Genomic DNA, 23,634 nt, shown 5'->3' with positions numbered 1-23,634 from the left:
CTTCACTTCCTTACCACACTCACCATTGCTCTGTATAGTTGAGCCCAAGTATTTGAAGTCATCCGCCTTCGCTATCACTTCTCCTTAGAGCTTCACTCCTCCTCCTTCGCCCCTCTCATTCACACACATATATTCTGTTTTACTTCTGGTATTCTTCATTCCTCTCCTTTCCAGTATTTACCTCCATCTTTCTGATTGTTCCTCCACTTGTTCCCTGTTTTCATTGCAGATCACAATGTCATCTGCGAACATCATGGTCCAAGGGGAATCCAGTCTAATGTCATCTGTCAGCCTATCCATTACTACAACAAACACGAGGGGGCTCAGCGCGGTAACCTGATGCAGTCCCGTCTCCACCTTAAATTCTTCTGACACATCTACGGCACATCTCACTGCTGTTCTGCAGCCCTCATACATGTCCTGAACTACTCTAACATATTTCTTCGCCACACCAGACTTGCGCATGCAGTACCACAGTTTCTCTCTTGGTGTACTGTTATAGGCTTTCTCTAGGTTTACAAAGATACAATGTAGCTCCTTCTGACCTTGTCTGTACTTTTTCACAAGCATCCTCAAGGCAAATAATGCATCTGTGGTCCTCTTTCTAGGCATGAAACCATCCTGTTGCTTGCAGATACTTACTTCTGTCCTGAGTCTAGCTTCCACTACTCTTTCCCATAACTTCATTGTGTATCTCATCATCTTTATTCCTCTGTAGTTCAGTTCTGAACATTGCCTTTGTTCTTAAAGATGGGGATTAGCACACTTTTCCTGCATTCTTCTGGCATCATCTCTCCCGCTAGAATTCTATTGAATAAGTTGCTAAAAAAAATCCACAGCCACCTCACCAAATTGCTTCTATACCTCCACTGGTATATCATCGGGTCCAACTGTCTTACCATTTTTCATTCTGTTCAGTGGCTTTTTAACTTCTCCCTTACTAATCTTGCCATTTCCCAGTCATTCATGCTTGCCTCTTCTACTCTACCTTCTCTCCCATTTTCTTCATTCATTAACTTCTCAAAGTACTCTTTCCATCTACTCATACTTCATCTTACTTACACTATTGGCACCAGTCAACATATTTCCATCGCTGTGCTTGATCACATTTACTTGCTGCACATCCTTCTCATCACTTTCCCTCTGTCTGGCCAACCTGTAGAGATCCTTTTCTCCCTCTTTTGTATCTAATCTGGTGCACATGTCATACGCCTCTTGTTTAGACTTCGCCCCTCTACCTAAGCCCTATGACGTATCTCAATGTATTCCTTACGCCTCTCCACAGTCCTCTCCGTGTCCCACTTCTTTACTAATCTCTTTCCTTGAATGACTTCCTGTATTTCGGGGTTCAACAACCAAGTCTCATTCTCCCCTTTCCTACCAGAAGACACCCCTAGTACTCTCCTACCTGCCTCTCTGAATATCTTGGCTGTAGCATTCTTCTGGGAGTTGTTTCTGACCATATAGAGCCTGTCTCACCTCTTTTCGAAAGCCCACACAACATTCTTCCTTTCTCAACTTCCACCACCTGATTGTCTGCTCTACCTTTGTCTTCTTAATCTTCCTAACCGCAACCAGAGTCATCCTACACACCACCATCCTATGCTGTCAAGCCACACTCTAACCCCACCACCACTTTACAGTCGGTAACCTCCTTCAGATTACACCATTTGCACAAAAATATAATCCACCTGCGTGCTTCTACCTCCGCTCTTGTAGGTCATTCTATGTTCCTGTTACTTCTGCAAATAAGTGTTCACCATTGCCAATTCCATCCTTTTCCACAATCTGCCCCTCAAAGTTCCTTTGCTGAATGTCGTACTTAGCCATCACTTCTTCATCACCCCTGTTTCCTCCCCCAACATGTCCATTGCAATCTGCACCAATCACAACTATCTCTCTGTCTGGGATGCTCAATACTACTTTGTCTAGCTCCTTCCAGAATTTTCCTTTCAATTCATGCTCACGTCCTACCTCTGAGACATAGCCGCTAACCATATTATACAAAACACCCTGAATTTCTAGTTTCATCGTCATCACTTGACCTGATACTCTTTTCACCTCTAGCACATTCTTAGCCAGCTCTTCTTTTAAAATAACCCCTACTCCATTTCTTTTACCATCTACTCCATCATAAAATAATTTGAACCCTGCACCTAAACCTCTAGCCTTACTCCCTTTCCACTTGCTCTCTTGGATGCACAAGATGTCAACCTTTCTCCTAATCATCATGTCGACTAACTTCTGAGCTTTTCCTGTCATAGTCCCAAGATTCAACATCCCTACACACAGATGTATGGTCTGTGTCTCTCTCTTCTTCTTCTGCCGACTAAGCCGCTTCCCTCCTCTTTTTCGTCTTCGACCTACGCCTTGCCGATTAATATTTCCGGGTGTGGGTGTAGGAAGGCTGCGCCACGGTCTAACTGTTAAGGAATTGGTATGAGGAACACTCATATATGTTTGGCACAGTTTTACCCCAGATGCCCTTCCTGACCCAACCCTCTGCATTTATCCAGGCTTGGCACCGACCGACAGGTAGCACAATAGTGTGCTGCCCGACGGGCTGCAGATAATCAAAAAGAAGCAATCAAATAAGCAAAGTCAGCACAAAAGATATACAATTTACATGCTATCTAATCTATGTTAAAGTTAAGGTCAAATGAAAGCTTCTTCTGGGTGTGCGAGAAGAAGATGCACGAGATAGGCTTAGATGGAAAAAGATGACATGCTGCACCCCTAACAGGACAAGCCGAAATGAAAAGAAGCAGCAGGACATGAGGTACACAATTTACATACTACTTAATCTATGTTAAAGTTCAGGTCAAATGAAAGCAATCACAATAAACACAGTCAGCACATAAGGTATACAAATAACATACAACCTGTGTTTAAAAAAAAAAAATATATATATTTATATATATATATATATATATATATATATATATATGAAGTCGCTCATATTTGACGAGTGCGAACGCGCGCCTTCATGCTCGCAAATCTGCACAGTCGAGCATGAAAAATCAAGTCCAAATTTGTTACAAGTAGGAAAATATTGATATTGAAAGACGTTGCTTATTTTGTGTAGTCTTGACATTAATTTACGTGTTTATTTCATAAGTGTTGTTAACTAAACAAGTCTGCTCCAACACATTCAGTATTCACCCGGAAAAAGAAAATGCAAGTTAACCGTACGGAGCATGAGAGAAAGTTACAGGGCCCTTGCCATATGTGAACACACACTGAGTCTGGCGAGTAAAGTTTTAAAATGGCAAAAAAATTGGCTGTTTATCCTAGCATACGATTCTGTACTGTGAAAGACATTTATGCATATTACAAGAATTCGGATTTGATTCCTGGCTTTAGCGTGACGAAAATTTCATCGGAAGCTATACCAGCTGTTTTATTGAAAGGATCGGTGCTGGTCGGCGCTCAGGAGACAAAGACGACACTCAACAAAAGACCAACGTTCCCAAATGCTATTTAGCCTCAATAACTGGCATATTTATTTCGACCAAATGCAAGTTCTCAACATACAGTTGACATTCCGTGAAATCAATCATATGAGCCCCTTACCTATGCCGAGAAGGTGGAGAGCCGTTCACCCAGGTAGAGCTCTGCTTGTCAACCAGCTGGGCGTCCGTACGAAACCCGCAGCAGACTCTACCTGTTGTATAATCTTCTCTAGTCATGAACAATTCTGGCTCTGGCTGCGCTTGTGGTACCGGCCCTCGCACTCGCTCGCCATTTTCGTCCAGAATTGGTTGACTGTCCGCCCCCATCAGATCCTGGATTCGATCTGGTATCACGCATCGCTGCTCTTTTCGTCGCGTGATAGGGTGTATCTGCAACCCAGTCTGTGGTGGCGGGTCCGGTCTTATCCCCCCACATATCCCCGTTCCACTACTCCGGATTCCACTGCGCTGACAGCCCAGTGGTGAATGAACGGATTTGCGCTTGTTCTATTTTACGAGGTTTCTTCTTTCGCCCTCTTCACGCCACTCGGGAGAAATGCATTACAGCTCTTTCCGTTATACTCTGCATTTTTGCCAAATGCTCCTTTAATTCTTTCACTATAACCTCAAGCTGGATAACCTCTTGCGCCTTTTGATTTTCTGCGCTTCTAACCTTATCCAACTCCAACACGCAATTTTTCCAAGCTTCCGCACAGGAGACAAAGACGACACTCAACAAAAGACCAACGTTCCCAAATGCTATTTAGCCTCAATAACTGGCATATTTATTTCGACCAAATGCAAGTTCTCAAAATACAGTTGACATTGTGTGAAATCAATCATATGAGCCCCTTATCTATGCCGAGAAGGTGGAGCGCCGATCACCCAGGTAGAGCTCCGCTTGTCAACCAGCTGGGCGTCCGTACGAAACCCGCAGCAGACTCTACCTGTTTGTAGTCTGCATCTCTCTATTATACTTTTCAGTTGCGTGCGAGAGAAAGGGCGGGTGGGCCTACCCGTCCCATCTGGCGCCGCAATGATTGTTTCCTGATTTACTATTGACACATAAGTGTGTTCTTCAGGCTCTGAAAAACATCTTACGCAGCCATAACTGTCAAGACATCCCACAACAATGTTCGTCTTTGGTATGCATGCGAACAAGATAGTGAAACGGTCCAGACGTCTTGGCCAGAAAAACAAGTGAGTGAAAAACAAGTGAGTGATGCGAAAAACAAGTGAGTGTATGCATGCGAACAAGAAAAGTGAAAAACAAGTGAGTGAAAAACAACTTGTATAACCATGGTTGCACAATACATTCGGGTATTCAACGGTTATGGGAAGCATCACTAATTAACACTCCTCTCACCAGAAGTTGAGTGAATAATTGTTTACATCGTAGACAACTCCATCCAGGTTCTGCGTCAAATCCACTGTCACCATTGGTTCATGCGACCTGTGGATGCTACGGAAAATGTCTAAATCTTTAGGATTATCTTCTGAAAAACAAATGATGGCAATGGTGTAAATGCAGCTTCTCAGCTGCCAACTTTGATGGATGCCCATTACGTGGGAAAGACGCCCAACACAACTTTGTCTACTGTTCGAAAATCTACATCCTGTGCAGGGCAGAGGGAAAAGATTCGAAAGGGATGGTTTTCTAAATTCAAGTGGCTCAAATTGAGAGACTCAATTTTTTTCTGCCAAAGGTGTATTGACAGTGGAAGAAAAAAAATCTTCTGACATGCTGAAAATCATCAGTGGAGCCGAAGTTGGGTGACTTTGTTAAGCATCAGTAGACAGCTGATCACAACTTTGCTGCAACTGCAAAGACGTAGTTGACATAGAACGTGGCTTCAGCAGGCATAACATTGTTAAGACAGACTTAAAGGTCAAGTGTCATCCTTATAAACATTCTAAAATAGATATTGTAATGAAAAATACATATAACATTATTCACTTTAATGTCTATACCTTCTTCTTTTCCTTTCGGCTTGTCCCGTTAGGGGTCACCACAGTGTGTCATCTTTTTTCATCTTAGCCTATCTCCTGCATCTTCCTCTCTAACCCCAACTGCCCTCATGTCTTCCCTCACCACATCCATAAACCTTCTCTTTGGTCTTCCTCTTGCTCTTTTGCCTGGCAGCTCCATCCTCAGCACCCTTCCACCAATTTCCTCACTCTCTCGCCTTTGAACATGTCCAAACCATCGAAGTCTGCTCTCTCGAATCTTGTCTCCAAAACATCCAACTTTGGCTATCCTGATAATGAGCTCATTTCTAGTCCTATCCAACCTGGTCACTCCGAGCGAGAACCTCAACATCTTCATTTCTGCCACCTCCAGTTCAGCTTCCTGTTGTTTCTTCAGTGCCACCGTCTCTAATCCGTACATCATGGCCGGCCTCACCACTGTTTTGTAAACTTTGCCCTTCGTCCTAGCAGAGACTTTTCTGTCACATAACACACCAGACACCTTCCGCCAGCTGTTCCAACCTGCTTGGACCAGTTTCTTCACTTCCTTACCACACTCACCATTGCTCTGGATTGTTGACCCTAAATATTTGAAGTCTTCCACCCTCGCTATCTCTTCTCCCTGTAGCCTCACTCTTCCCCTTCCACCTTTCTCATTCACGCACATATATTCTGTTTTACTTCGGCTAATCTTCATTCTTCTACTTTCCAGTGCATGTCTCCATCTTTCTAATTGTTCCTCTACTTGCTCCCTGCTTTCACTGCATATCACAATATCTGTGAACATCATGGTCCAAGGGGATTCCAGTCTAACCTCATCTGTCAGCCTATCCATGACCACTGCAAACAGGAAAGGGCTAAAAGCTGATTCTTGATGCAGTCCCACCTCCACCTTAAATTCTTCTGTCACACCTAAGGCACACCTCACCATTGTTTTGCTGCCATCATACATGTCCTGTACTATTTTAACATACTTCTCTGCCACACCAGACTTACTCATGCAGTACCACAGTTCCTCTCTTGGTACTCTGTCATAGGCTTTCTCTAGATCCACAAAGACACAATGTAGCTCCTTCTGACCTTCTCTGTACTTTTCCACGAGCATCCTCAAGGCAAATAATGCATCTGTGGTACTCTTTCTAGGCATGAAACCATACTGTTGCTCGCAGATACTTACTTCTGTCCTGAGTCTAGCCTCCACTACTCTTTCCCATCACTTTATTGTGTGGCTCATCAACTTTATTCCTCTATAATTCCCACAGCTCTGAACATCGCCTTTGTTCTTAAAAATGGGAAATAGAACACTTTTCCTCCATTCTTCAGGCATATTTTCGCCCGCTAGTATTCTGTTGAATAAGTTGGTCAAAAACTCCACAGCCATCTCTCCAAATTGCTTCCATACCTCTACTGGTATGTCATCAGGACCAACTGCCTTTCCATTTTTCATCCTTTAAAGTGCCTTTCTGACTTCCCCCTTAGTAATCATTGCCACTTCCTGGTCCTTCACTCTTGCCTCTTCAACTCTCCCTTCTCTCTCATTTTCTTCATTCATCAACTTCTCAAAGTATTCTTTCCATCTATTGAGCACACTACCGGCACCAGTCAACACATTTCCATCTCTATCCTTAATCACCCTAACCTTCTGCACATCCTTCCCATCTCTATACCTCTGTCTGGCCAACTTGTAGAGATCCTTTTCTCCTTCTTTCGTGTCCAACCTGGTGTACATGTCGTCATATGTCTCTTGTTTAGCCTTTGCCACCTCTACCTTTGCCCTACATCGCATCTCAATGTACTCCTTTCGCCTCTCCTCAGTCCTTACAGTGTTCCATTTCTTCTTCGCTAATCTCTTTTCTTGTATGACTTCCTGTAATTTAGGGCTCCACCACCAAGTCTCCTTCTCCCCTTTCCGACCAGAAGACAAACCAAGTACTCTCCTGCCTGTCTCTCTGATTACCTTGGCTGTCGTAGTCTATTCTTCCGGGAGCTTCTGCTGTCCATCGAGAGCCTGTCTCACCTCTTTCCAAAAGGCCACACAGCATTCTTCCTTTCTCAACCTCCACCACCTGATTCTCTGCTCTACCTTTGTCTTCTTAATCTTACTACCCACCACCAGAGTCATCCTACACACCACCATCCTATCCTGTCGAGCTACACTCTCCCCTACCACTACTTTACAGTTAGTAATCTTCTTCATATTACATCATCTGCACAAAATATAATCCAACTGCGTGCTTCTACCTCTGGAAATAAGTGTTCACTACAGCCATCTCCATCCTTTTTACAAAGTCCACCACCATCTGTCCCTCAAAGTTCCTTTCCTAGATCCCGTGTCTATACCAAATGTCTATACCAAAAAATAAACATGAGGGGAGAGAAGAAGAAACATCCATGCACAAAGTTGCGGAAGTGTCATTCGACAACATCCAAGTGGTCGCCATATTGGCTGCATCTCCTGTCAGTGACATTCGCCATTGAAAACACGCGATGGACCCTACTACGGGAGACGAACACGCCCCTTCTGACACAGAAGCTCTTTTCAAAGAAGAGAACATCACACAACCGAGTGGAGTTAGCGGGGCAATATTACTCTATTGTTTCGAGGCATATTCAGATGATATGCGATCATGACTAAACTGCCTCCCTGTCCGAACAACTTCCGCGGTTGAGATGAGCCATAGTGGCCCGGAGCCACGACGAGCCGTCCTGGCCGACAGAACGAAATGCTGAGCCGGCCACTGGCCTTGTTGGCTGGGGTGACTCATTTTCGGCGTCGAGGTGGCTTATCATGGGGCTGCTTTACGGCATTATTCATAGCCCCCGTCCGCGATTAACAACACTGCCGAGCCGGGGCGCTTTCCAATGTTTGCGTCGCATGCGGCTGAGTGCGCCATTGTTGGCTGCGATGTTCAGAGCTGACGCCGCCCGCGAGCCCGACGCGCAGCCTTTGTCGAAGCTGTGACCGGCAGACGCAGCGCCTCAGCCGGGGTGGCTCATTTTCGGCACCGAGGTGGCTTATCACGGGGCCGAGCCGGGCTGCTTTACGGTGTTGTCGTCGAACACGGCTGAGTGCGCCATTGTCGGGAGCGTTTTTCATAGCCGCTGCCATCCGCGAGCCGACGCGTTGGACAGCGTCGGGCTTGCCGGCGAAGGCTGCTGCGTCGCCTCGCCAGCCACGAGCACATCAACACATTTAGCACGCCTGTCATACGTACCCAGATCTTTTTTTACGTTATGAGAGACCGATTACATGGTCCGCCCCAAACTATTCTTTTTTAGTAGCTGTATACACACCTATCTGTTATTTGGAGCCAATGAATGAATGAACCAATCAAGCTCTCATCCTCTGCACCCGTGCAATCCATTTTTCACGACGAACCGGGTCTCTTGCAAACTTATGAAGAGTAAATCCATCCTCCCGAGTGTTCAAGCAATGTCCACCAATGCAACGAGTGGCATTTTGGCTAACACGAAGGAAGAACGAGCTTTTCTCGGAGGTAAAACTAATCGAAACAAATGAGTCCACCTGAGGGCGGTCCTGCCATGTACATCACTTCTTGCTTGTTCTTGAAAACAAATCCCTCGAGAGGATTTTCATGGCGGGAGTTAAAAAAAGCTGTGTACGTCAAAATCATGTTTTGTGGTGAAAAAAGGCATGGGTCCATGTCGGCTGTCGTTTTTTCTTAACTAAAAATCATGGATTCCATGACAGTGACCCTTTAAAACTGTCTCATAACATAAAGTGCAACTCTACTAGGTGAAGGTAAAGTCCACGGTTGATGTTTGGTCCTCGTTGTATCCTCTACGTAGGTAATGTTGTTAGCACGCTAAGCTAACTTGGGCCGAGCAGCTTCAACGCGAACAATACAGCACCAATTTGAGTACTAATATGTACTAAGATAAGAAATTCCTTTAAGTCCTCATACCCCTCGTCGTACAAGTTATAAAGTTACTCACATTCGATGTTTCTTCAACATCGACGAACTGATCACAAACGTGTCTCGTTGTTGTCAAGCTAAGCTCAGGAATACTAAGCCAATAAGCAAATAAAGTTGACGTTTCCACTCGCCCAACTTCTTATGAGTACTCACTATCCTCGTTGTATACGATACGTAGGTTTTGCAGGACGTGTAGATACCAGCGTTTGATGTTTTCCCCGTCATTAAATATTAGAAAACAGACGCATTTGTTGTTAGCGATCTGAGCTAGGCTAACTTAGATGGTGGTTTTAATCCACTCAAGTCGTCACCAGGAGCGTCCCACGTCGAGTATTCACAACATTCGGTCCAAAATCAGCACGATTTATTGAATTACGATCAGGCTGGTCAGAGTCTTCTGTTTAACCTACTACCAGTTTGAAGAACGGAACCATGTAAGCAATGGAAGATGCCTATTAGATATGATTTTACTGCCAGCGCAGTGCGTAAGATAGTTATTGCAGCCCGGCCTCGTGTAAGACAGTTATGGCAGCACAGCATCCCAGCATCTCACATTCACAGCAGCATTCTACCACTACACTCAGTAGTAACTCGATACCATTGCAGTAACATCTCTCTTCATACCATACAATTCTATATTCATTTACTGTAAAAACAAAAATTATCTAGAATCTTCTTGCAACTGCTTGATTCCCACCTTCCTCTGTGTAACTCAACTAATAGCTTGTAGTTTAAACTATGTTTCGTAAGCATGTCTCTTTGTTGGTGCCATTTTCGTAGGTCCTTAGCCAAAATGATGTTGTTTTGCACAAAACACATACCGGCATTATAAACCTTCTGGGGGGTGTGCCTTTAGTGTCCTCTCCCACATCCACACGGTGTACTCTCAACTAAAGAGTGCATCCAAATTGTCTGAATTCTTTTTCATTTTAATTGAAATATCCCAACACCTTCTCATATGGGTATACGTTTAGTGCAGAAGTGGTTTAAACCAAGTAAAAGCTTTTTATAGCATAATAGTGGGTCAGCACAATAAGATTATATTACATTTAAATATCATGTCTTATTTAAATCTATAAATATGATTTAAATATCTCAAACGTAAGTAAAAAAAATATCTGAAATTCCACATAGGAGTAAAAACTCAAGGATCTGAGAGTAAATGGTTAATAAATCAATTCCATACAGTTCAATATTGGAAAAGTAAAACTGTCGGTATGAACTCCGCTTCTAAAAGGTAATATCACATTCAGTTACAAATTCTTATGTTTTAAAATCGTTTTTTCAGGGTAGTGAGGAAGAAAGACCAACTAGTCCAATAACAGACATTACAAAATCACTTGGACTGTTGCCACTATCCAAATTAAATTACAGTATATTGGAACTGCAGAGATCATTCCTGTCCTGAGACGTCAGCTTCCAGTTTATGCTATCTACTACTGTAGTAACAACAGGCCCAGTCCAACAGCATTTATGTTACAGTACCTGACCATGACACAATAGATATATAAAACTGAGTTATTGCTGTTCCATTGGACAATATCTTTACACTGCAAGATTGATATCCAATTTTTGACCCGATAAGATCATCTGAAACATACGTTATTGGCATTGATTACTGATCACTTAATTGAATCAAACAACCCTTGCAAATACTGTGACATTATAGTACCGCAACCTAAAAATTACAAGGAAATAAATTTAGGATTTCTGGCATTTAGTGCTTTTCTTTCTTCTTAGCACGAATCAGTCTTGAACAATAATAGGTGAGACTGCATTGGTGTGAATGGGTGTGCATGGTTCTTAGTCATAGTCAGATGACTCCTGCAGCTGAATGGTTATCAGTCTGGTGTGTCTGGTGTAGGTCACCCTTCACCGAAAGTGAGCTGAGATAGGCTTAAGATCCATCATGACTTTGAGCAGTATAAAAATTTGTAATGGCTGGATGGATGGATAAGAACAGTTGAGTGGTTTAAGAATAGTCCAATTTTGTGTTTTCCGCACTACAATTCATGCACTTGACGGGTTCTCTGTGGAAATTCTACTTTTCATTTCTTTTGCATGCATGAGCAAGTTGGCCAAAATTGATGCTTTCCAATAATTGATCTGTGATGGAGCATGGCACGGACCATGTTGTGTGGCCAACTATGTTAAGAGGGTGCAAGCAAGTACAATGTGCATTTACAATCTCTCTCCAACTTTTTTTATAGCTGTTGCTGCAAAAGGATTCTGAACGTTCACTATACCCTGGATTGTAAAAAAAAAAAGCTAACAGTGGTAAATCACGCGGAGTGCAGAGAGGTTCATCAAGAAAGAAGCGAGGGCTCAAAGGACATGAGCTAGACGGTAAAGTTCCCAACAACCAAAACAACCGTAATAATCTGTCAGAAATCATCTAGCGGCAAGCCCTATCAGTTTGACAACAAGGTTGTGTTGAACACGGTTCACCAGTGACTGTCTTTCAGCCAGGCACATCCTGCCACCCTGTGATAGGATAAAACCGTAACGTCCCGTGTTAATAGGCTTGCCTCCCTGTCGGATTACTTCACTGCTACACACGGAGAAGCGATGTGGAGGAGTGGGGGTGAGGTTGCAGCAGTGTTGGGTGGGGTAATGGGGTTACGCACGATGATGTGTGGATTTGTAAACTGTATCAGTGTTTGCTTTCATGTCCGCAATAATGGTGGAGGAGGAGGAGTTTGAGCAGAAAGTCCGGCGATAGTTATGCGGCACACTCATCCTGCCGCAGGTGGGATTTGTCACCACTAGTCAGAATTTTTCTCTGACTGTTCAATGGTGACTGATGAGGGTACGGAATTAAGATACACTGTGTCCAATTCCATCTGAAAGTGAGGCTTTTTTCACAGGCTTCATCCTTAAAACTCTGAACCCGCTGACTGTGCTGTTTGATCAAACAAATGCTTACACATAAACACTATAAATGAGCACATGCTGAATCTTTGCGAAATGCCAAAGCCTCAAGATGAGAAATTATTTTTGACAATCATAATAAAATAAAAAGAGAGATGGTGATACAATCAAGTTCAACTCTTCATTCTGAACTTGCATTTGCACTGTGTGGTTCAAGTGACCTGATATTTTTTGCCCACTAGTGTGGCCAAGTTAAGATATGCAATAATGTATGCATGTGCCACCAAAAATACATTCAACTGGACAAATTAGGATCCAAATTAAATTTTAGCTTTTTGTGGATGAAAATCTGTCACCTGCTAACATCTGTAATGTAACCAGACAGATTGGCCATGGTATGTACTTTGCAAGATGGATGTCACTGAAATATGCCAATTAATGAAGGCTACAAATGCAAAACTACATGATGTAAGATGAATGAGAGGTGCTTATATGGAATATTATGGCTGACTGCAAGCAGCCTTGTATGGATAACCTGTGTGTGCCTAATAAACCTACATATAACAAGATACAGATGTAAAAGAAAGGAAGAAAAAAAAACACACCGGTCATTGAAATAACTGATTGAACACTGATAAAGTAACTAAAATGTATTTAAAAATGAACATCAAGTCAGCATTTATTGCTGTGGTCAAGCAGTAATACTCCAAGACAAACTGTCAAAATTGGCTTAGACAAAAATACTGGTGAACTTACTTTGGCATCTTTGGACAACTGTGACTAAGAGAAAGAGAAATAGATTACAATTAATTGAATGTCTATTGTTCTTTGCTCTAGTTAGTTTGTTTGTTCTTCTTCTCCGTACTCAACATGAATGTCGTACCAGGGCGGCACCGACTCCTAGAGACAAATTCCTTGTGTGTTGTTAGATACTTGGCCATTAAAGGTGATTCAGATTCTAATATCTCAAGTCTGTAAAGATTGGCATTCCTGTGGATACACCTCATGAATCCTTACCTAACTAAATGGACAAGTTTCATCTTCTGACAAAGACCAGAAAAGACTTTTGACATCCTGCTGCCCTGTGCTTTACAAAGACATGGCTTTGTGTCACTATGTCACTGATGCCCATAATGCTTCCGGGGTTCAATCTTCACCGGGCACACTGCATCATGGAGTTATCTGGGGAAAACAAAAGGTGGCAGAATATGTTTCTATATATTGAAAAAATGGTGTACTGATGTTATGTAGGTTAGCACACACTTCAGCATGGATTTAGAGTCAGAGTTTTTTAACTGTAACACGGGTACCCTGGTGGAATGCATGCCTACCAAGCAAAGAGGTCTGCGGATGACACAGTCAACATGGGACTGTACTTCAACCAACAACACCTTGATGGCACGGGGACCTACTGTACGTGGATCCCGTTCGTGGACTTTAGTTCTGCGTTCAACACCATCATCCCCAAACTCCTCTCCGTTAAGTTTCTCCAGCTCAGTGTCTCGACTGACATTTGCCAGTGGATTTATAGCTTCCTGATGGGTAGGAAACAACACATAGGGCTGGGGGACACCACATCGTCCTCTTCTCGCACTACACAAACAATTGCAAGTGGCAGTCCGCATTTTGACAAAAAAATGGAGTGGGTGGAACTGTGGTGCGGGCAACACAATATGGAGCTGAACACGCTCAAGACTGCAGAGATGATCTTGGACTTCACACTGTCAGGCTGCGCTGTATCCCCCCCGTCGAAAACCTTCAAGTACCAAGTAGAGTCCCTCCAGAAGTGAAGTGGGAGATCAACATCAATTTCACCCTGAAAAAGGGCCAACAGAGGATATACTTCCTGCAGCTTCTAAGGAAGCACACCCTACCACAAGAGCTGTTGAAGCAGTTCTACACAGCAGTCATCGAATCAATCCTGTGTTCATCCATCACAATCTGGTTTGATCCTGCTACAAATAAATGACAATCACTGACTACAATGGTCAATCAAAACTACTGGTTTAAATCATTTTTTAGTGTTATGATTCATGGGGGGGAGGTTGTGAAAAACCTTTTATGAACACTCCAATATTCTGTGCGTATGGTGTGACTGGAGCAACTGTGTATGGCTTGACTTGTAACTTGCTTCAAACAAGTAACAATGACCCGATTTAATTTTTCTTACCCCCACAGTGACTTGGAACTTGGTTGTGACTTTATTACCAGTTATTTTCAATACTACCGAGATTTTCTGGAGCAAGATTTGCTGCCCATTGTCAAAAAAATTTGTCTTAGATGCCAGTCATCGGTCCAGCAACTGCATAAACACACACACACGAAAAACACTACTACAAACACATTCTATGGAGTCTTGATCTAAATCATTTTGAATATCTGTGTCAGAAATTCAAATATGCAGTCGTGACTAGTAGAAGATGCCCCTTCAAAACCTGACACAGCTGAAGCAGTTTAGTCATGAGTAGGTCATCCATCCATCCATCCATCCATCTTCTGAGCTGGGTAAAGGGGTAAAGTGGAATCATATGCTCAGCAGTTGCCCTTTTCCTAATGTTGCCACCAGATGAAAATAACATTTGAGAGCTGCAAATAGATTGAACCACTACTGCTGAACTAATTAAGTAATATTTCAAATTCAATAATCAATTGGGCAGAGAAAGGCCAGTACAAGCGCAAGGGGGCATTGGGATGGGGTTGGAGTATATGTGTGGTGGTACCTTCTGGAGGCTGGAGTGCTTGGCTCTCCTATAAGGCACACTATTTGCTTCAGAGATCAGTTATGGGAAGAGGTGCACATAAAAATGGTGTGGTCCTAAAAGGAGGACCAGAGGTGGTTATTTGGTGCTTTTTTGGGGGGAAGGGCAAAACTACTGACTGCACTGGCAGTGGTGATTCTCGCATTCATTACTAATTACTATTAATTACAGGAGTATGTCATTAATAGATGTAGGCTAAAGCAATTGTTCAAAGTGTTCTTTATATCTATTACGATTAAAAGTGGGTTTAAAGTCTCGACTTAATTATATAGAGCTAATAAAATAAAGGTGATCTCGAAAAGCGAAGAACATCCTTGCACAAAATGTAATGTACAATAACTGCTACTTTCAAACGCTTCTCCCGATACTCAAATTGATTCACAATATAATTTATGAGCCTTGATGTTACCAAAGGCAGCTTTTTATGTACAGAAAAAACGTAGACTACAGTCAAATTTAAAGTTATGGTACCTTTGCAGTAAAAAAAGGGAACAGAGCTATCTTAAAGGTAAATACTTCTGACAATTACTGTTTACTTGTTAATATTTACAGATCTTTATCATTTGCATGTTTAACAAGGGGGCGGAACGGTGGTAGAGCGTTTGCCTCACAGTACTGAGCACTGGTGTTCAAATCCTGCCCCCACCTGGTTTCCATGTTCTCTCTGGACAGTCCGGTTTCCTCTCACATCCCAAAATTAAATTGCCCCGAGGTATGACTGTGAGTGCGACTGTTGTCTGTCTCCAGGTGCCCTGCAATTGGCTGGCAACCAGTTCAGGGTATTTAGCTTGTGCACCTATGTCACCGAACTCACGTGACTAGCCATATTGCTGGGCAAGCAAAGCATGGTTCAATGCTAAGTCGGTTGTGGACGACACGAAAATACGTCTTATAGCACGACGCCCAGAGTTTTGTCTGATACCGTTAAAAATTTAGAAGCTGATAATAAACAAAGGTACGTGGAAAAATGAGAGACATAGAGGACCCATATTTAATGACGAAGTCGATGTTTTCGCCGATAAGAAATTGGACTGTTAACCCGCTTCCGTGCATCTTGGATAACTGGATCTACACATGTATCTGGTGAGTAAGTTGTCAAGATTTACACGGAAGAGTTTGAAAGCGTAGAAAAGTCTAGAGGAATACTAATACTTCGTTCCTGGATCTGTTCTCAAACAAGAATAGATCCCACATAGTGATGGACCCACTCAGATTTTTTTCAATACAAATACCAATATTTAAATAAATGACCCCTGGTTTTACACAAACTTGCATTCATTAACTATGATTGGGAAAAAAAAGATAACGAGTTGGCTCCTCCATACACGGAAGGGTGTTGTGGCCACACGTTAAACTTCGGTAAACCTCTCCATGACAGACTTTTTTTTTTAATATGCATTGTTTTCAAATGAGTCCGATGCGTATTTAAAAAAAGAAAATAAACCACTGGGATAGGCTTCAGCCCCCGTACACAGACGCGTGTTGCAGCCACACGTTAACCTACGTAAACATCACTGTGACCGACGGTTGATTTTCTTTTTTTAAATACGCATTGGACTCACTTGAGAACAATGCAGATAAAAAAAAAACAAAAACAAACACATCTGTGGGGGAAAGTTTTACCGAAATTTGTATGTTGGAGACGACTCCCTGTCGTTTTTTATTTTTTTTATTTTTTTTAAATGCATTGTTCTCAAATGAGCCAACTTGGCATTATAATTGCTTCTTGGGAAATGAATGAAATGAAATAGTGATTGCTACACAGTCATGTTTATTTGATTGGGAACAATCCATGACGTTTAATTGCCAAAATCCATCGATCTTTTCTGGTCTTTTCAGGTGGTAGTCTATAGAATTACCTCTTTGACTATCTGTCTTGTCTGTTGTCACCACCAACAGCACAGCAAGTCTTGGGCATTGTGAATATTCTGCTCCGGTTCAATGTCCCCCACACTGTCGAGCAGCTCTTTTTGACCGGCAATATGGCGCCGTGAAAATGGTGACGTCACGTGCATGAGCATGACAGCTGGGATTGGCTCTCACACTCCCACGACCCTCGTGAGGATAAGTGGCTCAGAAAATGGACAGATGGATGGATGACTTACAAGGGCATAACTCCAAAGTTCAATGCATAAGTTCAAATGCCGTCAAATTGTGAGAAGTGTTTTTTTTTTTTTATTAACAAGATTTTGCCCTCCGAGAGTCAATATTTTGTATTTTGAAACACCTCAAGTGGCTGTCTGTCACAATTGTTCTTGCGTTTTGATAATTTTAACTGCACAAACAGGTCTTTCACTGGAAGCACTCAATAAAACAATAACTCATTTGTCTCATGTTTGAATTTGCCTTTGAATTTGAGCACCGTAGAGTTTAGGTGTTTGAGAACGACTCATTCAAATGAACAAACAAAATTGAATCACTTGTTCCTCTCTTAGTTCACTTTAGTTCAGCCACAAACTTCAATGCCACATGGGAAGTCCCCAGTCCCCCTCAAACAGTGCTAGCCCACATCGGAGAAATAACGCTGTGCCATTGGTTAATTTGTTCTCTCTTACAGTACTAGCTGTTTTAAGTGCACTGTATGGTGTTTGTTCTAAATGCTTCCTATTACCCCTTTGCCTCTAGAAAACTGCATGAAATAGTCCTTAAGCAGAATGTCTAATGACCAACTAAGAAAACAGATTGGCAGACTTTTTGTGTGGGTAGCATCAACTATGATAATTCTATCCATCCATTTGCCATAATGCTTACCCCCACAGGGGGCGTGCTGGAGCCTATCCCAGGTGACTTTAGTGAGAAACTAGGTACACCCTGAACTGGTGGCCAGCCTATTGCCAAGGACAGATAGGCAACCATTTGCACTGACATTCACAACAAAGGGCAATTTAGAAGCTTCAATCAACCTACTATGGATGTTTTGGGAAAGTAGGAGGAAACCAGAGTACCTGGAGAAAACCCACATAGGCACATGGAGAAGGTGGAAACTTCACAAAAGCAAGACTGCCGGTGTTGAAATTTGGTCCTCAGAACGTCCGTTATTTTTTAAATTAATAGCTTTTTTTTTAAATTGCTGGTGTCCTTGAACAAAAGTTACATTAGGCATCATAATTTAATAATTACATTAATGATATCATGTAGTGTACATAAACACGATTGAAGCCTAAAGTGGATATATATCTTTGGCAGCTCTTAAAGAAATCCTGTGCCTTAAAAAAAAAGAGACATTGTAGACTTAATATTTCTACAAGTAGTTTATATCCATTACCTCCGACAACGTCCCCCCTAGTGATCTGATCTTGAACGAAGTGCTTTGTCTTGTTTTGCCGAGTGCGGAATATGTTGCGCATAACCTCTATTGATTGTATTTGGAAAATTCAACCCAATATTTGAATGTGCTCTTCACATTTGCCTTCAAACCTGGTTCCATGTTTGATTCAACCCAGAGTGTGTGTGTGTGTGTATCCTTCACTCTGTCTCTCTTTCCCTGTGAACATCTCCTCCATTACTGCCCTCGACACTGTAACCGAATTGTTATCAGCCATCTGTGTGCTTACATTCAGCATGCTCTATCTGTTGCGACAGCTTAATTGAATCTGCAGTGTTGGAAGTGTGGCGTAACACTGGCCACACCGTGTCATGGCCATAAGATAAGGGCTGCTTTGGGAGGATTGAGCTCTCCACAATCAAGATGTGGGCATGTTGATAAATTGGTGATAAACAGTGTGGGGAGGTAATCTGTCAATAGACTTGGCTCAGACTGGCCAATAAAGGGCTACCTCTATTTTTGGCAAGGCTACCTACATAAATACTGTATCCCATAAGCCTTTGTATAAGGTTTCATTTATTTAAATGAATTGGGAAGGTATGGCGGTGAGTCTCTCATTTGCCTCAATTTCTGCACAAAACAGCATATTTTTCAATTTCAATTGGTCACCTGTCAGCTTGAGAAGAAAAGATTCAGGTCCACAGAAAATATTTTTTGGGTGTCACCTACCTCAAAAGAGCGAAGGCTTTTTTTTTGGTCTTCTCCATATCATCTGCAGAATCTTCACTTCTCTTAATTCCTTTGCTCTTTTTCCTCTGCTTCTTCCCATTGACTTTCTTCTGCTCCTTTACATTTTCAACATCAATGTCCTGACGTGAGGAGGTGCTGGCTGGTGTTTCATGACCAGAGCTCAGCTCAGACAGGTCGTCATCTACGGAGGAATGGCTTACTTGGTCAGATGTTTCATTAGTATGGGAATTTAATTCCATGAATCATTTTGTCCAGTATTCATGTCACCTCATTTAACAAGATGGTAATGTTGGTTATTATATGCAAATAGGGATCCACAAATACATTTTATTTGTGTTAAGATTTTGGCTGCCACAATTATATGAGCCAGATCGTTGGTGATTTTTTTTTTAAATAAAAATGGCTACAGTGCTGCACATGAAATGTGCTTCTTTTGTAGCCGGCTTCAATCTCATCAGTCAGCCACTGGGGGGAATATAAGGTAAAGGCCAGCCACGCTCTGTGATAACTTCAAAGTAAGAGCTTCAAATGGGATTCATCCACTGGAGCTCTAATGAGCTAGTTTCTAATCATAACCAACCTGCTCACTCCTAGAGAGAACATCAACATCTTCATTTCTGCAACCTCCAGCTCTGCTTCCTGTTACCTCTTCAGTGCTACCATCTCTAATCCATATATCACGGCTAGCCTCACCACTGTTTTATAAACTTTGCCCTTCATCCTAGCGGAGACTCTTCTGTCACATAACACACCGGAAACCTTGTGCCAGCTGTTCCAACCTGCTTGGATCAATTTCTTCACTTCCTTACCACACTCACCATTGATCTGGACTCCTGACCCCAAGTCTTTGATGTCGTCCATCCTCACTATCTCTTCTCCCTGGAGTCTCACTCTGCCTCCTCTAAGCCCTCTCATTCACGCATTCTGTTTTACTTCAGCGAATCTTCATTCATCTCTTTTCCAGGTCATGCCTCCAATTTTCTCATTGTTCCTCTACCTGCTCCCTGCTTTCACTGCAGATCACAATGTCATCTGTCAACATCATGGTCCAATAAGATTCCAGTCTAACCTTATCTGTTAGCCTATACATTACCATAAATAGGAAGGGGCTCAGCGCTGATCCCCGATGCAGTCTCACCTCTACCTTAAATTCTTCTGTCACACCGACGGCAGACATCACCACTTTTCTGCTGCCCTCATACATGTCCTGTACTATTCTGACATATGCATGCAGTACCACAGTTCCTCTCTTGGTATTCAGTCATAGGCTTTCTCTAGAATCAAAGACACAATGAAGCTCCTTCTGACCTTCTCTGTACTTTTCAACGAACATCCTCAAGACAAATAATGCATCTGTGGTACTCTTTCTAGGCATGAAACTGTTGGTCACAGATACTTCCTTCTGTCCTGAGTCTAGCCTGGACTACTCTTTCCCATAAATTCCTTGTGTGGCTCATCAACTTTATTCCTCTATAGTTCCCACAGCTCTGCAAATCGCCTTTGTTCTTAAAAATGGGAACTCTCATGGTTTTTCTCCATTTTTCAGGCATCTTTTCGCCCGCTAGTATTCTGTTGAATAAGTTGGTCAAAAACTCCACAGCCATCTCTCCAAACTGCTTCCATACCTCTACCGGTATGTCATCAGGACCAACTGCCTTTCCATTTTTCATCCTTTGTAGTGCCTTTCTGACTTCCCCCTTAGTAATCATTTCCACTTCCTGGTCCTTCACTCTTGCCTCTTCAACTCTTCCTTCTCTCTCATTTTCTTCATTCATCAACTTCTCAAAGTATTCTTTCCATCTATTTCGCACACGACTGGCACCAGTCAACACATTTCCATCTCTATCATCCTTACCTGCTGCACATCCTTCCCATCTCTATCCCTCTGTCTAGCCAACCTGTAGAAATTGTTTTCTCATTCTTTTGTGTCCAATCTAATGTACATGTAATATGCCTCTTATTTAGCCTTCGCCACCTCTACCTCTACCTTTACCTAGTTCCTTCCAGAATTTCTCTTTCAACTCTCGGTCACAATCTACCTGTGGAGCATAGCTGCAAATCACATTATACATAACACCGTCAATTTCAAGTTTCAGCCTAATCACACGGATCTGATACTCTTTTCTCCTCCAAGACATTATTTGCAAACTCTTCCTTTAAAATAACCCCAACTCGATTTCTCTTCCCATCTACTCCATGGTTAAATAATTTAAACCCTGCTCCTAAACGTCTACCCTTACTACCCTTCCACCTGCTCTCTTGGACCCACAATATATCAACCTTTCTCCTAATCATCATGCAAAAGAAGATGAGTCATTTACAGTCCCTACAACTGTGTCTAGGGACTTTGAATGTTGGACTATGACAGGAAAAGCTCAGGACTTAGTTGACAGGATGATTAGGAGAAAGGTTAATGTATGTGCATCCAAGAGAGCAAGTGGAAAGGTAGTAAGGCTAGATGTTTAGGAGCAGGGTTTAAATTATTCTACCAACGGAGTAGATGGGAAGAGAAATGGAGTAGGGGTCATTTCAAAGGAAGAGCTGGCTAAGAATGTCTTGGAGGTGAGAATAGTATCAGATTGAGTGATGAGGCTGAAATTTGAAATTGAGGGTATTATATATTGTGTGATTAGCGGCTATGCCCCACAAGTAGGATGTGACCTTGAGTTGAAAGAGTATTTTTGGAAGGAAATAGACGAAGTCGTCCTGAGTATCCCAGAGAGAGAGAGAGATTTCAATGGCCATGTTGGCGAAGGAAACAGGGGCGATCAAGAATTGATGGGTAAGTACGGCATTCAGCCAAGGAACTTTAAGGGTCAGATGGTGGTGGGCTTTGCAAAAACGATGGTATTGGCAGTGGTGAACACTTTTTTTTCCTAGAAGAGTGACCTACAAGAGCGGAGGCAGGAGCACGCAGGTGGATTATATTTTGTGCATACAATGTAATCTGAAGGAGGTTCCCGATAGTAAGGTTGTGGTGGAAGAGAGTGTAGCTCGACAGCATAGGATGGTGGTGTGTCGGATGACACTGATAGCGGGTAAGAAGATTAAGAAGACAAAGGTCGAGCAGAGAATCGGGTGGTGGAAGTTGAGGAAGGAAGAATGTCGTGTGGCCTTTCAGAAAGAGGTGAGACTTTAGATGGACAGGAAGAGCTCCCGGAAGACTGGAATACTACTGCCACGGTACTCAGAGTGAAAGGCAGGAGGGCACTTGGCCTTCTGGTAAGAAAGGGGAGAAGGAGACTTGGTCGTGGAACCCCAAAATGTAGGAAGTCATCCAAGGAAAGAGATTAGCAAAGAAGTGGGACATGGAGAGGACTGAGAAGAGGCAGAAGGAATACATTGAGATGCGTCGTATGGGAAAGGTAAAGGGGGCGAAAGCTAAACGTTGCATATGACGACATGTACTCCAGGTTGGATATGAAAGAAGGACAAAAGGATCTCTACAGGTTGGCCAGACAGAGGGATAGAGATGGGAAGGATGTGCAGCAAGTAAAGGTGATCAAGGATAGCGATGGGAATATGTTGACTGGTGCCAGTAGTGTGCAAAGTAGACGGAAATAGTACTTTGAGAAGTTAATAAATTAAGAAAATAGTAGAGAAGGTAGAGTAGATGAGGCAAGCGTGAATGACTGTGGAAGTGGCAATGATTTGTAAGAGAGAAGTTAAAAAGGCACTGAACAGAATGAAAAATGGAAAGACAGTTGGTCTTGATGACATACCAGTGGATGTATGAAAGCAATTTGGAGAGGTGGCTGTGGAGTTTTTGACCAACTTATTCAATAGAATACTAGCAGGAGAGAAGATGCCAGAAAAGTCTGCTAGTCCCCATTTTCAAGAACAAAGTCAATGTTCAGAGCTGTGAAAACTATAGAGGAATAAAGATTATGAGCCACACAATGAAGTTATGGGAAAGCGTAGTGTTGGCTAGACTCATGACAGAAGTATCTGCGAGCAACAGTATGATTTCATGCATAGAAAAAGTACCACAGATGCATTATTTGCCTTGAGGATGCTCGTGGAAAAGTACAAAGTCTGTGTCTTTCTAGACCTACAGAAAGCCTATGACAGAGTACCAAGAGAGAAACTGTGGTAATGCATGCGCAAGTCTGGTGTGGCGGAGAAATATCTTAGAATAGTACAGGACATGTATGAGGCCAGCAGAACAGTGGTGAAGTGTGCCGTTGGTGTACCACAAGAATTTAAGGTGGAGGTGGCACTGCATCAGGGATCCACCCTGCGCCCCTTCCCGTTTGCGGTAATAATGTATAGGCTGACAGATGAGGTTTGACTGGAATCCTCTTGGACTATGATGTTCGCAGAATATATTGTGATCTACACTGAAAGCAGGGAGCAAGCGAAGGAACAATTAGAAAGATGGAGGCACACAATGGAAAGGAATGAAGATTAGCCGAAGTAAAATGGAATATATGTACATGAATGTGAGGGGCGGAGAAGGAGGAGGAGTGAAGCTCCAGGGAGAAGTGATAGCGAGGGTGGATGACTTCAAATACTTGGAGTCAACGATACAGAGCAATGGAGAGTGTGGTAAAGAAGTGAAGAAACTGGTCCAGGCAGGGTGGAAGTGTTGGCGGAAGGTGTCTGGTGTTCTCTGCGACAGAAGAGTCTCT

The 23,634-nt window shown here is 42.7% G+C and overlaps 1 protein-coding gene across 6 annotated transcripts in view; it reads right to left on the bottom strand.

The window, feature by feature from the left end:
- The window catches only part of pard3ba (par-3 family cell polarity regulator beta a), a 221,625-nt gene that overhangs the window by 86,442 nt on the left and 111,549 nt on the right, over window positions 1-23,634 (bottom strand). For all 6 annotated transcript variants that reach the window (XM_061803697.1, XM_061803714.1, XM_061803705.1 and 3 more), the window contains one exon: window positions 18,983-19,184. In XM_061803697.1, the coding sequence (XP_061659681.1) occupies window positions 18,983-19,184 (202 nt within the window). The remainder of the gene's footprint in view (window positions 1-18,982; window positions 19,185-23,634) is intronic.

This window comes from Syngnathoides biaculeatus, chromosome 2, assembly GCF_019802595.1.
Source record: "Syngnathoides biaculeatus isolate LvHL_M chromosome 2, ASM1980259v1, whole genome shotgun sequence".
Lineage (NCBI taxonomy): Eukaryota > Metazoa > Chordata > Actinopteri > Syngnathiformes > Syngnathidae > Syngnathoides > Syngnathoides biaculeatus.
This window is presented reverse-complemented; position numbering and strand designations above follow the sequence as displayed.